We start from the raw sequence: 17,194 nt of genomic DNA, 5'->3' as shown, positions 1-17,194 counted from the left end.
CTCTGATGATGACTATTGTCATTATTAAAATTTAAAGAGTGGGGAACCGCATGAGAGATGTTGTGTCTCATCTTTAACACCTCACATGGTGAAGGATTGAGGTCCTCTCGTGTTTCAGCTCACCAGCCTTCTGCCCTCAGGTTAAACTGGAATGAAAAAAGCTCCAGGCTCCACATAATTTTCACGGTCGGGTCAAAAAATATAGCTCCAAACCTGGAACCTCGGCTTTGCCATGTATAGCACATACACACTCCCTCACACAGTTACACTCTGTAGCTGCTCTTTGTTTGGTTTTGGAAATTTGAGCCAGGTAAATGTGGTGACGTAGCCCTACCTGCCTTCTGCTTGTTTTCTCCCTCCCCCCCATTATCTTTACACGTTTAGGCCCATACTACGACATAAATAAACATGTCAGTGATACTGACATGGCAACTGCAGCAGTGACTTTCAACATTTGATGGTTTCAAATTGAAACTTTACTATTTGTCAGGCAGGTCAGAGAATGAAAGGTGGAAGTGATGCAATGTTTCTGTGCACCTGTGACCCCCTCCCGCTCACTCTCTCTCTCTCTCTCTCTCTCTCACACACACACACACACACACACACACACGCATACACACCTGGTAGTACACTGAGGAGTAGGACGCGCGAGCCATTGGGTGGAGCAGCAGCGTCGCGTGCTGCGGATACATTGAGTAGGTCGTCAAAACGCTGCGCGCGGCTCGGTTGCAGATGCAGGTCGCTGAGTGTGAGCTCGAGGAGGGGGGAAATGGCGAACGGGCGCGGGCGGCGGGGCGCCTTGTGAGGAGGATACATTAGAGACACCCGGAGCGGTGTGTCAGGCGGCAGCTCGAGGACAGACAGGAGAAGCGAAAACAAAACACAACAACCATGGAGGACTCTGAGCCCGCAGAGGACGGCTTGCTCGCGGGCTTGCGGTGGAACCGGAGCGCACGGGACCAGGCTCAGCTCAAACACAAAATCCGGGATCTGCCAGGACTACTCAAGCACGGGCTGCACCTGCGGAAGAAGAGCGTGAGTATTTTCAAACCGCTGACTCGACTTTGACCGTCCGTGCCTCCGTGTTTTATGTTTGGTGAACCTTAGCAACGGCGGACGGTTTTTCAAAATCTTTTTAACCGTGAGTTTCCCCCCTGACTCCGCTCTGTGCCGTGTGGTTGTTTCGTAACCACGTCACGACTCAGGTGTTTTCATTTTGTTCCGAGCATTAGCCTACTGTCGCAGAGGCAGTGTGTGCGTGTGAGTGTGCGCGTGCTACATCCATAATAACTCGAATTGCTGTTGGACACACCATACCTTCACACTCCGGTAGTCAAGGCAACACTACCTCTCCAACAGATTACACATACCAACGTACCTCACAAACACACTCTCTTATACAGGGCTTTTATAGTAGCCTATACAAAAATCAATCTAGCCTTATTGTCATTATCATTGGTAAATATGACAATTGCTTACTTGTAGCCTATTTATTTGTTTATAAAACGGCGACAATGCCCATCATAAGTTTTGAAATCTCAAGGTGATTATAACCTACCACCTTGTTTTTTTTCAGACCCCATCCCCATCTTAGAAATATTCAGTTTGAATTTAGATAAAACAGCATATGAAACAGAGAAAGGCAGCAAATCCTCACACTGGAAAACTATATAGGCTATATATATTTCAGATTCATTTTCTTGATTGGTTGATCGACTAATCAGTGATTCTTCAGCTCTTTTCTGTAATACATACACTGATCTCCCAGTCTAAATAGGGCAGATTTGTAGACCTAAATCACCCGTCAATTCATCTCATGTGATTGGTCTTGTAAGCAGTAAATGTGCGTGACACGGTGTGACCTGATGTGAAACGAACACACCTGACAAGCCAAATATCTGCTCACAGTGTCAGCTCCGTTCATCTTCATCGTCATCGGTGGCAGCGAGGACAAAACGTGTCCCGGATTGCCTCTGTGGGAATCAGGGACAGAGTGCCAAGACTTCCAGTCCCATTGGTGCCAAATGTGCTAAAAATATGCAACATTTGTAGTGTAAAGCACCACTTTGGACTGTGGAGATGAACGCTTTATGTCATGTTACATCTTGTTATTTTAAGTGATGTTAAAATGACTTGCATTGTGAGGCAGCTTAGTGCTCCTGTTACCTGTCTGATTAATATGATTAAATTCTCTTAGTGTGGTAACAAATCATCTATGGGTAATCCTATAATGAACTGCCAAACAGAATATGCACATTTGAAAGTCAGTCCAGACAAAAACATAATGAAACCATGAAGAATGGCGTTGAGTATTACAGAAGTGTCAGATTTCTGAAGCTGCACCAATCAAGGCAGGAGCTGGATGTTTGAATCATCAAGCTGTAACACCGTATCCTCTTTGTGTTTTTTTTCATAGCCTGAGCTGAAGGGAAGGAAAAAAAGGGGGAATACTGAGTAGATGAGGAAAAAATGTTGAGTTTTCCTTCTGCTGTCTTCATCTAACGTAGTGTGTGTTTGTGTGTGTGTGTGTGTGTGTGTGCATGCGTGCGTGCATGTGTGGGTGAGTGTGATGAGGCGTGGGTAAGTAGTGTAAAGGTATGGCTGTTCTGTGCAGACTGGTTCTCTCCAGACACTGGCAGTTGGTTATGCTTCACCTGGCACACACACACTCCAAAAGTCTCACTCTTGGGTTTTTTTATGCACATATAAATTCTCCAAAAAGATGTGAAAGAGGAACTACCGTGGATTGGTTTTGGCAGTGCAATGGCACAGAATTTGAAACGCTACAAAGGAAATCGAGACATGATTTGAGATCACAGCATCTCTTCTATAGGTGGACACCTTTTTACCTTTTTGTTTCTCGTTGATCCATGCAGAATCTTGAGCTATTGTTTGTTTTTGTTCAAATATTCGGGGCCCTGTAAAAGTGCAGAATATCTGACATAAGCAGGCTTTCTTGTTACTTCATGTGCTTGTGTTTGATGTTCGCCGACAGCTATTCAAGTGAATTTAAACCGTTGTGTTGCACAGAGCCATCTGTCGCCTATGGTTCCAGCCTGCAGCAGCCTCACCTGAATCCTGTCTCACAATTTTCTCTGTTGTGACTTGCAATGGTATTCATCGTTTATTGGCCACGATATGACACGAGCTGAGAAATTTGCTTAAAGGAACTGACTTTTCAACTTTCAGTCAAACTTTCCCAGGGAACTGTGTACAATAGCCACGCTGTAGAAGGTTACACCAGGGAACTCTGGCTAGTTTTCTTTCCTCCTCTGAAGAGTTGGCCACAGCTCGAACAGCTGTCGGATTTGAGAGCCACTTAATGGTCAGCCAATGTCACTTACAAATACATATGTTAAGTGGACGCTGGGCTGGGAAGATAGATGCTGGCAGGTCAAGCTGATTGGTAGTTTTTTTTCCTTTTACCAAACCGCACTTTCAAGCCCCAAGTCAGTTTTCTGCAAACATTTTTACTGTGGACCCCAATAGTATCCAAAAACAGCCCACTAGTAAGGCTTTCTCGACTTCACACACTGTATTGTGCATATGTGTTGTTGCACTTGCCATTCAATGCGTTTGCATTCTTATGCAAGCTAAGGAAATTATGCTTGTTGAAGCTTGAGAAGGTTGAAATTGGTGTGTTGTAATTAACTAATAATCTAAAAACACAAGGAAATCATAGTGCACCCCCTTTTTGTTTTGGGTTGCAGCTTCGTCATCTTTCTTGCTTCCTTTAATGCATCAATGGCAGACTACACGCAGGAAATGATATTGCTGCCCCCAGATGAACCAGATTTAACACTTTTAAATGGTGACATTTGGAGGTATATTATTAAAAAAATGCACTCAATGTGACCACGAGGTGTGGCGTCAGAGAGAGTTTTGTGGATTAAAATGTGAACACAAACAAAGACTAACTATACTCTGACACAAAAACACTGTGTTTAGATGTAAAATGCTGCTGAAAACCTCATTTAGGCTGCAAAATGAGATTATTACATTCATAATGTAACAGCAGACTTTATGAACACTGTCTTAGAGGATATTTCATGATATTCCTCAGAAGAGTATCCAATTTCTGCTTTATACACGCAGCAAAACAGTGGCTTGTGATTTGTTTTTATGTCTGCCAGCAATATTCCACATCCATAACTGCATTATATATTGAGATAAGAAAGATGAAAGGGCAAGTGAGGGTAGGAGAGAGAGGCCTAAAGCACATTTACACCCACTTACTGTACAGTATAAGCTTACCCACACTATAACAAGTATCACTGTATGTGACTGAAATGATTAGCATAAGGAGATACTTTTAAACTTTAACAACTTAAAGTTAGGAATACATTTGATCTAGATTTAAAAAAAAAAGTTGATTATTAGCCATATAGCAGAGTTTCCATCAAACACTTTTGGTACAGTACCTTTTTAGAACTGTACATAGCCTGTGTGGACATGTACCTTAAGACCAGATCTGCTTTGCATTTCCACAGCAGACAGTACTATTTAATGTAGGTGGTGTTATTAACAGATTGTAAGAGCCTTCTGTATTGCTTCCACGAGTGATGGAAACTGTGGACAGCCATGTCCTGAGTAAGAAGCTGAAAAACCTTGTCATTCATCACTACTCCATCCAGTTGTCGCTTATTTCCTCTTCACTGATGATGCGGGGGAACGTCTGCACCACTCAACAAACCGCAGTGTTTCTAGCTCCACCTTTTCAGTATTGGATAAGTGTGCTAGTGTGCACAAGTTGACAAGAATAACCATTCTAACGCTCTGTAATGAACTGAGCTGAACTGGGCTGCTTAAGGAAGCTATAAAGTTGTAACCATTAAAGGTAGACTTAACATGGCCTATGAGATTGTGAAACGAGGATTCGTGTTCCTGTCTGTATAATAGCCAACTTGTTTTTTTTTTTTTTTATTCTCAATGTCATGGAGAAGTACTACACTACTCACAATCCTAAGTGTAATGGTGACGTCTTTCTCCATGGAAATGTTGACTGCACCAGTGAAAAAATAGTAAACTGCTGCCACTGAACTCTAGGATCATTATGGGCGCAGTCTTGTACCTTTTGACTTTTCTTTCATTTTCCTTTTTTTTTTCTTTTGCTGAATCAAAAGTTTTGTCACAATTCATCTTGTAGTTGGTTGACTTGATTTCAGGCTTAAAACTCTCTAAAAATTCCTAGTTTCATAGTTTGATCTTTAAAATGACAGAAGATAGTGGAAAAGTGCTCATCAAAATGGTCTAAAGCCCAATCTGACATGAAAAAAGTTTGTCCAGTCCAAACCTGAAAATACAGCACATTTTCAAAGTTGAGAAGCTGAAACTACTGATTTATTTTCTGTAATTAGTCTGTTATCAACAAGTACACTACGGATCAATAAAGTGCTGGTAAGTCAAAGGTCATGTGCGCTGGCAGATAGGTGTGGCCCGGTGGGTGGGTTTCTTAGAGTCTGTCTTATCAGCTGTAGCTGCTTTTATGTCTCTATTTTGACATCCTTGTATGACAAATTTATTAAGAGTCGACAGGAGCTGTGTGTGTGTGTGTTTGTGTGTGTGTGTGTGTGGGGTAGCATACTGTGTTACAGCTCTTCACTGTGCTCCGCAATCGAATCTGAGAGTAATCCATTTCTTCCAGATAATGACCTCGCTCTCTGCCTCTCTCTCTCTGTGTATACACACTTTGAAGTCATCACACAGATAAGCATGTCAGTATGTGCTCTCTCTTTTATAGCGCTCATCCCTCCTCATTCATCTTCTCTCCTGTCACTCTCTTTCGGGCCTCGGGTCCTGACGGCAGTATACTCTGCGATGGAGGACTGTTTGTTTGTGAGGAAAACTAAGGCGCAGACAAAGAGACTCACAGGAACATGGCCAGCAGACGTTTCTCTTGTGGGATACAGTATGAATGAAACTCCTCTAGTGCTGATGTGTGTTCTTGAGCGTGTTTGTGAGAAGAGATGATGGCGGAGAAACCAAGACCTCTCGAGAGATCAGTGTTCACCAGACCGGGAGACAAAGAGATGGAGAGATAAAATAGTGACCAAGACAAAAGAGAGAAAGAAGGAGCGAGATAGAGATAGCGAGAGTCAGAAACAATTTATTTCGTCTGTGTGCTTGGCTGGCGGGTGTGCTCTACTTAACCCCCAGTCCAAACACTGCATGTCGTCACACACACAAAAAGGAAAATAAGGCTCTCATCTTTACTGATATCTCCGAGGAGGTCCGCCGCAAGCTGGCAATTTTTTCACAGCCAATAATGTTAAAAAAAATTCTACTGTGGATAAATCTGAAACGGCAGCCTTGCATGTTATTGTGAATGGGAAAAACTGTGCTTTTGAACTTTCTGTCACCTCCGGCTTTCTTCGTGACCTCTCATTGCAACATTAGGGATGCAACTGAGGATTATTTTTGTCAAATTTCTATTTGTTTGGTGTATAAATATAAAATGTAGGACAATAGAAAACATTTCCTGAAACCCAAGATGGCGTTTTCACATTGCTTGTTTTGTCTGACTGATAATCCAAAAAGGTGCTGGAATGCAGATTTTGTTACTCTTGGGCAGAGCCAGGCTAGCTGTTTCCAGTCTTTATGCTAAGCTAAGCTAACTGGCTGTTATATTTAATGAAAACATGTTTTCTCATACAACAAATATCTATTTTTTTATCGTCATTGCAATATCAACTCTTGCTGCGAGACATAACAAAAGACACTGAGGGATTTTGGGAGTTAGTTGAAACTGCGGCGTAAGATGCAACTTTCATCTTTTGTTTTTAATTCAACAAGAAATTTGTTGTATTTTAGCAGTATACTGAACGCAGCAGAAAGGCACAACTGAGCCCACTTCATGATCTGTTTTATTTATTGCAAGTAGTATCATTATCACGATATTCAACGTTATGGCATATCACTTATTTTTCCTTACATTGTGCAGCCCTAATGTGTATGTCTTTAGTGAAAAGAACTGAAGGTGAGCTGTGATACAGTCGCTTGCTTCGGATAGTGTGTGCAAGTGTTTGTCCTAGCTCGTGTGTCTATGACATCCCCGGCAGTATCATCGCTCTAATGAGGATCACACACACTGCTCTACATCGCTCTAATCGTCTGTTTCATTTTCTTGCACCTCAAAGCCACGGACTTGCATTTCTCTCCATCCCTGTCTTTGTCCCACTGAATTTTTTTCTCTCCTTCACGATTACAATTAAAATTATGTCTCTGTCTCTCACCGCCTCATCTCTCTCCCGCTCCGTCTGTCACGCTCATATCCCCCTGCCTTATATTCATAGAATGTCGAGATTCCTTCTGCCTCTCTTCTTTCTTCTCTTGCATGCTAACTCATTTATATTTCCTCATCTACATCCATCTTCCACAGTTTTCATTTGTTCCGTCATTCGATTTCTCTGTATCTCTCTGTTCGTCATCAGGCGAAGGGCAGCGGCGGTTTCTAGCTCAGCTTCTTGTGAAGGCTCCCAGAGGGAATCCAACCCAGAACTTTTTCAGTGATCCTGCTTCACTATCTGAGCGCACAGACCAGTTGCACTCTCATTGCAGGAGGTTCTCATCTGTCTGTCTTTAATGAACGTTGGCAACGTGATCATCCTCCTAATGCAGTTTGTATTTTTATCAGTGATGCACTACGATGGTGCATTCAAAACAGATTCCAGTATATGATATTTTCTCATATCAAATCCACTGATAATGATGCCATATTGTTCTAAAACTGCACACAAATGCAAGTGTGAATTAATGCTTCTCCCAGTTCTGCAAGATTACTCTGTATTTTGCTGCATTCATTTTACCCTCTTGATCAAAGCGTTCCAAGGCCTGCCCGCAGAAAAGCAAGCCCTCTGCATGACACCGACATGACACGCATTTAATAAGACGGCCAAAAAGATCAACTTTCATCTGTAACGTCTGCGACTTTTTGTCATCTCAGCAAAAAATTCCATCCGTCTATGCTAAAGCTGCGCTCAGACATCGTTCCAGATCAGTGGCACCGAGTTTGAAAGAGAGATTGAATAAGTAACAGATGTAAAGAAGTAACCAGCATCGCATTGTCACTTGTGTCCGTGCTGCTTTCCACTGTTTACTAACTCTTTTTTCGGATGCGTTTGTGATGTTGAACTTTACATACCAAAGAAGAAGAAAAACCATAGCCCAAGGCATACTCGTCACCTGTCTAGAAGTCTATTGCCTATTCTACATTAAAAAAAACTGCATATATGTGCTAATTTGGGTGGAAAAACGGGATTCCACTTTGTTTTACAACAGTTTGCTCAGTGTTTCCCATCTCAACCACTCCCTCACTACCCTGTTTGCACGGACACTCTGTTATTGAGGACGGCTGTACCACATCTTTTTCTGTTCCTCCTGTTTGGTGTCTCGAGTAACACAGATGTACTTTTCAATATCAACCTTTCACAGATTTTAAATGGGCAAAGACAATAGAAATAGACCGTTTGGTATGTCCCAGTAGGAAAAACACAGGCTTAAATAACAGAACTAAAAATGGCTGAATTCCATTTAGCTGCTTGAGATTCCTGCTATTATGCATGCTGCCTCGCGGTCACGCTGTCATGGCTCACTGGGACATCGAATACAACAGCGGTCGTTGATGGAATAAGTAACACCTGTGCCTTTTCTTCGATTGACAAGTGAAACTGTCTGCTGTGAAAAGACCCAATTTCTTGTCTGTATTATGTAGTTTTAGCCAAGAAATGGACTTGCCTGCTAATGAAAACTGCAAATACAGTTGTAATGAACCTAAAACGACTCTCTACACCTTGATTACACAAAGTTGAGAACAGTCATTCTTCGTTTTCTTATTTTAGATGTGTTTGTAGAGATCCTTCACTTTTACTTAAACAAGTCTTTTAACCAGTTCACCAATTCAGTGTTGTAAAACAGTTAAACAATAAAACATAAAAACAAATTGAATGGGTTAGAAGGTAACGGATTAAGCTCTGTAGATACTGTCTTTAAGTACTTTAATGTTATGTTAGGTTGATTTTAAGTTGAAATCGCACATTGGCCGTATATTAGCAGTAAAAACAATACATATGTATGTTTTTTTAAGCTAGTACAATGTTATTTCCTGATTGGTGGGTGAGATGGGGGTGGGGGGGGGGGGCAACATGATGGAATGGTGGTGGTAGAGATTCATTACTGCTATACTGTGACAGTCAGATTCATAATTGCCTAATATTATCGAGAAATGTAACTGTTAAATCAGGTTTTCTGACTGTATTGGTTTTGTATTTATGAGTGTTTGAGTGAATGTGTGTCACCATTAGATCAGACAATCATCACACCCTTTTTATAAGTAAAAAATGAATGGCCACGTTCTTTAAGTTTGTCAAAGTGTATTGTAGCAATGCATGAACGTACGAGCAATGGTTGTTAATGCTGTTTATTTAAGCAAAACCTGACTAATGTTTTTGGAATGGTAAAACTGGTCCTTCTCATCTCAGAGTCTTGTTTGTTCAGTGTGTCACTGTGTGCAGGCTCTGATGGCTTGTGTGTATTGTGTTTCAACAGCAATCACCTGACACTATCCCCGGCCCGAGCACTGGACCTACAGTACACAAGGTGAGGACATACACGCACACACACACACACACACACACACACACACACACACACACACACACACACACACACACACACACACACACACACACACACACACACACACACACACACACACACACACACACACACACACACACACACACACACACACACACACACACACACACACACACACACACACACACACACACGCACGCGCAGACAGGTGATGTCATCCCTTTAGTTTTGCTGTGAAGCGAAAGTGTGTTTGTTTAGCCCTAATACAAGTGACATCAGTGGTGATATTATCTTGGTCTTTTTCCAAACTCGTTTCACAAACTACGCACACACACACACACACACACACACACACACACACACACACACACACACACACACACACACACACACACACACACACACACACACACACACACACACTCTAAGGGAGAGTCTTAATTGGTCGTGCATCACTGTTATGCGGTTTAGCAAACATTTTAATGCTGCACTCTGAAATGGCCTCAGGGCTTAAATTTTTCACTTGAGTATATTTTTCTTTGAACATTAAAAACATTAGCTGAAAAGTTTAAAACATATTTAAAGAAGTCAACATCCAGAGCTTAGATGTTGCTTTTTTTATGTGCACGGCTGTTACCCATGTGCCAAAAAAACGTTGTCTCTGCTTGGTTGTTTGTCCCTCAGCACTGCTCTATTTTTTAACGGCTGTATTTCAGTAGATCCTCTTTTATATCTTGCCTCAAATGGAAATGGTTATATTCTAACATTGATGTGGTACACAGAGCAGTATGATGCTGTTAAAAACGTTTTACCCATGAGCACCTAAACCGCAAGGTGCTTACAAGAAGGAGCCTTACATTTGATTTTGTCTAAGCCAGGTTACATCTCCATTCCTCAGTTTTTGTTGTCTGTTTGGTCAAGCTTTCAGTGACTAGGATCTAACCATTCTTAGTAAATATTGTCCAATCAATAAACTTTGGAGATTGGTTTCGTTGATGGTGACAGTGGGTGGTGCTTCGTTGGTATAAACTACTTCAACAATGAAACATGACTGCATGGCTTATTATTCACCTGACATTATTTCTCAAAAAACTATTTTGGTAGACAATTTTTTTAGTTTATAGATCAGCCTGAAAATCTGAAACAAAACATGTTAGGTAGAGTTAATTTATCATCCAACTGTTAATTGGCGAGAATTCTGATCAAGGCTCAGACCCCAGTGTATGATGTGAAATTTGGGGTCTGGCTGCATGAGCCTGATTGAACCCAGGTTCTTGGTTTGAAGGGCACCTTGTTGCCACAATGAGGATCAGTAATTCTGTTTGGAGGTCATAAACCTTCTTTGAGTCCAAGACAAACAGTGGGATACGGCAGTGCACGTAAACTTATCAGGACAATAACTTATCTCTACATTAACATACAGTACCTTAAATCTACCCTATAGAGCTTTTCATTAAAACAGTTATGTTTGCATTCATTTTTTTCCTCATCAAAACATAGTGGTTATGGTGGAACGCAGACAAACATGTTCAATGACTTTCATTCTTTGTAAAACATTTGCATAGACGATTAAATATTTCAAAACCTGAGTCGTTACCCCCATGTTGCTATCAGCTAGCAGTCTTCTTTACTACCTTTTGTCGGCACACTACTACGATTCTTGTTATATTATGTTTGGAACAGTCATCCAGGAAAAGAGCTAAACCATCTTCAAGAATGTGTATTGTGTCAGCCATGGTCTTTTGTAGTTGCAAGTGTGTCCCACTTTTAGAAACATTACTTCATAGTGCCACTAGTGGTCATAAATTCTTTCCTTTTACCATATGACATATGCAAGTTCATTAGATTTAACAGCCTCCCCCATCTAATTATCTTCACCCACGACTTGAGAACTTTCATTGCAAAGGTGTGGCATATTTTTCTTGCAAGCCAATCAGAGCAGAGTGGGCTTTTTCGGGAGGCGGGCTTAAAGACACAGGTGCTAAAACAGAGTGTTTCAGACAGAGGGTGAATACCGGGTTTATTCAGACAATGAGGTTTTTTTTTTAACATTAAAAAAATAGTAAAAACTAGAGCCTGAAAGAAAAAAAACAAGATCATATTTGTACAGGTTGCAGGTTTTCGCTATCTGATCTGCTAAGCCTACCTGAGGGCTGCTTATGTTATTATAGCATGCGCAACTGTCCGATAAACATGCTGACGTTGACAAAAGGAATTGATAAGTTCTGAGACGTGCAGTACCGATTCCAATTTGTTACCGGTTCTCAACTGACACCATTTCTTCATCCTGAAAAATGAGTCCCCTTTAATTTTGCATTACATGTGACAATTTAATTAACACATGCTCTACCATCCTACTATAAAAGTTATTATGTCTTAAGGTGCAGTCATTTGCGAAATTGCTTCCATGAGGAAGTCTCTCATGATGTTATGATATGTGTTGACACATAATGTGAATGGAGCACTTATCAAGTGGGCTCGGCATGTAAAGGTGAGTATGAATGAAAACAGAACAGAACAAGCAGCCTATCTAAACAGCTTAATTGAAATACGGCCTTATTTACCACAGCGTCAATAGTGAGTTTATTGCAGAGCGTGCAGACACAGTCAATGTTTCATTCCTCAGGGGGAAAGAAATCGAGCCGCCCTTGTGAGCCTGTCAATGACAGCATGTAGCCACACTAGTGTGCAGAGACACCAATGTCAAAGACATTGTTGGGATAACAATTTTGTCATTTTAGTTGCATTTGTCAAGTGTTCAGATTTTAAAATGCAAAAGAATACATTTTGATGTGGCTCTCTGTGTGTCAGTCTTGTTCCCAGAGTTTTCCATGTGCTGGTCGGGCTGTGAGGAATGCCTTCCTCTCTCATGGACCATACCCAGCTAAAGACAAGATACACCTGGCCAGAATCATACGGTACACTTGGCTCTGTGTTTGTGTGTCTGTCTGTGTGCAGGGATGTATCGATGTGTCTGTTGAAGCATGTACACTGGCTCACCAGTCACTGTTGAGCCTCGTCCTGATTGGCCAGTCAAGTTGTTTATGCAGTTAGACGAGCCAAGTCTGACGTAGGCATTATATTGCCGAGCAGTAGATGGTTCTGGGACTACATGCACTCTCATGCAATATAATTTGCATACTATACATACAGATGCATGCAAAGATCCTGTGAACATCTGGACGCAAATATAAATAGGTACGCTTATACGTCATTGCACATAGACCCACACACATACACAATGAGTTTATCCTGGGGGGAAGCAGACGGAAAGTATTCAGTGGATTCAGAGGAAAAGGCTTACAGAGAACTAATGAATAATCAATGTACATATTGATTAAATAAAAAAGAAGAGCTTTGTGCCGAGGGAGGAAGTGTGTGCACATGCTTCATAACACCGTGTGGTTGTATTTCTTGTGCTGAAATTGTGTGTGTGTTTTAACAGGCGTAGCTACGTGGGTGTGGAGCTGGTGCAGTGGCTGTGTGAGCAGTGTGTGTACGTGCGCTGTCGGACTACTGCTGTGCGTGTCTGGCAGGTGCTGCTGGAGCTGGGAGTCCTGCTGTCTGGTAAAAACACAACCACACACATTCACACATACACACACACTAACTTGCCTGGAGGTGTGAGTATGCTTAAAATTTTACAGTAACCTTCCAATGACTTCAGCAACAATGTACACATCTGTAAAAAGAGCAAACTTAAGCCTCTTGAGACATTTTCTCAAGTGCAGTTGATCAGTTGGGCTAATCCTCAAAACAGAGTTTATCAAGGTTTTTATTGTTGTCACTGTGTCTTTAAAACGTGCTATCAACCAACAATGTACATTTTACAGAATTTCTTTTTATCAATCACTGTCGATTATGTCCATCAACAATGATTCAGACTGCTGTTTTTGTGCACCACTATAAATACAAATAATGCACAAACCGACACTTGTTTTGTCTCAGATCTTTAGGAACGGTTTTCACCCATATTCAAAATACATCTGATCCTGTTTAAATGGCTGTTAAATGTGGTGTAATTAGCATGGTTTAACAAATTCATCTCTTATTTTTGGCCACTTTCAAAGAATAACATGTAACTTGCTAACCTCAGAAGTTGCTTGATCTAAATGTGAATGATGAATACTTAATTGTTGATTAACTGTGTGCATCTGTTTACATTTATATGAACAATACGACGCATGCATCATTCATCTTCCTTTTATTGATAACTTATTGATGGGATGCAGGTTAGGTAGGCTAAAATGGCCCCTAAAAAGTGTAGCAGCCAACTCTTTGATGAAACTGTAATGACTTGCGTATAATATAGTTATTCTCCACACACATGATGAAGATCAAGTTTGTAGCTTCTGTTATTCCCTTAATCATCGTAAACTTCCAACAATGCAATCCTGACACACAACAGGACAGGAAGCTTCTTCTTCTCACATTTTTTCCCCTGTGTCTATACTTTTTCCAGTGGACCAGCGGGTGATGTTTTCAGACTCAAACTCTTACTACCAGTTCAGCTTTGAGGAGTGTGACTCCGCCTCCTGTGACTTTCGCTCCAATGAGGGGGAGTGGTCCGAAGCGGTTAGGCTCCTCCTGCAACTTGCCCCGTACGTCCAGTTTCGCTCTGGAGGCGGGGCCAACAGCCCGTAAGTGTCCATTAAAATGTGTTTGCAAGTTATGCTGCGATAGATGGATGGATGGTAGGATGTTCATTTTTTTTTTTTTAAATACAAGTTTGAACAAATGAGAATGAACACTTTATAAATTTGAATTAGTTCATAACTTTGCGTCGTAAAATGTACATATTTCGAGTAACTAGCTAAACGCTAACTTCAGGCTTGTTGTAAAGGAGTGTCATTCTTTAAAAGAAAGCAAACTGCCTCACCTTGATTTTGCTTCTAAAGTGACTCACAGACATTACATCTTAGATGATTTTGGTCTCAAGGTTAGGGCAGAAACATGCCTCTTTCTGCTAAACTTAGATGAACATGCACGTGGACCCGTCAGGGATGTTTGCTTGAATTTTTTTTTCAATACTTGTATGTAGTTGCCTCCATGTTGTGTTACCAAAAAGAACGACAATGTAGTTTGCTGGACTGCAAAGCACAGCATTATACTCTACACTGAATTTGCAATTTAGAAACATTATTATATTGAATATTGGATATTTTCCCAAGTTTGAATGGTTGACAGCTCTAATGGATGAACATACAGATGGATATGCTTGGTCACATGTATCTGTTATAATGACAAGTTTCTGCTTTTGCCATTAGAGCCAACATATTAAGTTGCTGCAGCATGTTGAGCATAGTTGTAGGTGATTGTGACTCAGTTGTAATGTACTGGATGATCTCCATTGACCGGAATTGGAAGCTTGTGTCTCTGGTTAAATATCAAAGTCGAAATGGTAGTGTTCCTGTTTAGATTGAGGATTGAGATCATATTGTCTGTCTGATTATTTACCATGAAAAATGACAGGTCAGGGTGTTCGATTTGGTGGATGTGCACGCTTGGAAGTGCATTACTGTTCTGCAACATAATATACACTCGCACATGCACGTTCTCTCCAAAGATCTTCCTTTAAACCAGCTAAAAACCTAATCTCTATTCAGTGTTTTAAATCCTCAATCTGCTTATGTGAGAGACACATTGATGCGGACACACCTCCACACATATAAGAAATAGACTCAAACACAAGATGGGCTCAGACCCACACACACACACACACAGTGGTGTCAGCCAGAGTTCCTTGCTTTGCTGTTCCTGTGTGTGGGATTCCTGCTGAGGCTGCTACTGAACTCAATCTGTCACTCAGAGTAAGAGAGAGAGATTAAGACGGTTAACAGAAAAAAATGTATATACGGAGAGCGAGGGAACAAGAGCACATGTCACCGTATTCATCTGTGTCAACTTCAAAGGGTGCATTTGCAGACACCAGGGAGAGAGCACGACAGCGAGGGGAACCAAGTGTCATTTTTACTTATATAAATCACATGTAACATACTGTACGTACCTCTGTGTTACTTTCTTTACATTATAGTGGATGATATACACATTTAGAGGCACTGCACCACAGTGTTTCCACAAGTTGACAGGGTGCAGTAGTTTACCTGTAGATTTCTGGTGTGACTGCATACATTTATCATGTTTCATAGATTCTCTTATGAAGGGATAGAAATTATCTAGTAGGTTTTTGCTTAAAACTACATCTGAAAAAGTGTAATGTAGATTAGACACAGGTGAGATTAGGCATTCAACATTCTCACTCTTCTGTCACTCCGCTGCTGTCTCTGCCTCTATTTGACTGGTGCACCATTTCTCTGCAGGGATCCTCTCGTCTCACACCCTCCACTCTTTGTCTCGCACTCTCTTGTTAGTGTAAAGGAGAATAGTTTTAGCTGTGAGGAGAAAACACCTGACGTAACTGCACTGGCTGCTTCCAGGAGATTTGCAGATAAATTGGTTAATACTGTTTTCTACTAGTTAATGCTGATTCTTGATTGTAGTTGTTGCACACAAAATCCCGGCAATGTGAACCTGCCCAAGTGCACAAACGTGTGTTTAACCATCTGTTAACCCTTTCATGCATTATTTACTATTACCACTAACAGGATTATTTTCCTATTTGCCTGATCCTCTATAGGCATGTAGAAAACAATTTTCGAACTTGAATTTTGTGTTTTGAATTAGCATTTTCCAGTAGTTTTTCACATTTCACTCAGGATGTGTTTTAGTTTTAAACTGAAAAAAAATATGTATTAAGCAAACCAATGAATACAATGACTTATTTTGCCAAAGCTTTAAAAAATATATACATAATATGTATTTATGAATGCTGTTAAACTTATTCACATATTAATACACATTTTAACATATTCTAATGCATCAGATAATGTTTATCTTTTCTAGTCAGAGTGTTTCTTATCTTCAAGAAATCTTAAATTGATACTGATACATGATACTTGATAAGGCAACATTAGTTAAGCCTCCTGCTCGTGATTTTTACATAAGTGAAGCCTCAGAACAACATGCTACTAATTAAATGGGTTATCTCCTCTGTATCACGTGTAGAAGATGTCTGTGTGTGTCATTATTCAGTTGGTGTCAACACTGCCAGCGTGTTGAACAGATCGCTGTGTCTAAACAATAGTATTGGCTACCAGGCATAATGTGGTCATTAACGTTGATTAGTTTATTGTTCATTTTAAACTGCAATGCTTGCTGGAAGTAAATGTTCTTTTGTGGATAATAGGTAATACAAGTTATACAAAAAGACATGTATTTCTCTTTCTCTATCCCTTTTTCTCGATCTAAAATCAATTCTGTTTCAATTTAATGAGCTTTATTGGCAAGAAAGCCTCTCTCTCGCACTCTCTCTCTTTAACTCTGTGGCTCGCATTACAGTAAGGACGAAAACCTGCATATATAGTGCTTTTTATAATAGCTTTGTAAGGAGTGGGTATTAAAATTTAACTATGAAAAGATCTCCGTACACTGCCCCTGCAGCAAAAGTCACCATTTGTTCATTTAAAGTTTAGTCCATGTCGAGTTTGGATTGTCAGAGAGCTGATCATGGAGACGTTTAGGTATGAACACCACCCTATAT

At 40.7% G+C, this 17,194-nt stretch overlaps 1 protein-coding gene across 1 annotated transcript in view; it reads left to right on the top strand.

Annotated features, from left to right (window-relative positions):
• The first annotated feature begins 761 nt into the window (after nucleotides 1-761).
• The window catches only part of rapgef5a (Rap guanine nucleotide exchange factor (GEF) 5a), a 45,724-nt gene continuing 29,291 nt past the window's right edge, over nucleotides 762-17,194 (top strand). Inside the window, exons 1-5 of the mRNA XM_083925822.1 lie at nucleotides 762-1,035; nucleotides 9,544-9,594; nucleotides 12,406-12,512; nucleotides 13,040-13,161; nucleotides 14,057-14,234. Of these exons, the coding sequence (XP_083781948.1) occupies nucleotides 892-1,035; nucleotides 9,544-9,594; nucleotides 12,406-12,512; nucleotides 13,040-13,161; nucleotides 14,057-14,234 (602 nt within the window). The 5' untranslated portion in view covers nucleotides 762-891. The remainder of the gene's footprint in view (nucleotides 1,036-9,543; nucleotides 9,595-12,405; nucleotides 12,513-13,039; nucleotides 13,162-14,056; nucleotides 14,235-17,194) is intronic.

The sequence above is a fragment of the Echiichthys vipera genome (genome assembly GCF_963691815.1).
Source record: "Echiichthys vipera genome assembly, chromosome: 13".
NCBI lineage: Eukaryota > Metazoa > Chordata > Actinopteri > Perciformes > Trachinidae > Echiichthys > Echiichthys vipera.
Note: the sequence above shows the minus strand (reverse complement) of the source record. Positions and strands in the feature narration are given on the sequence as shown.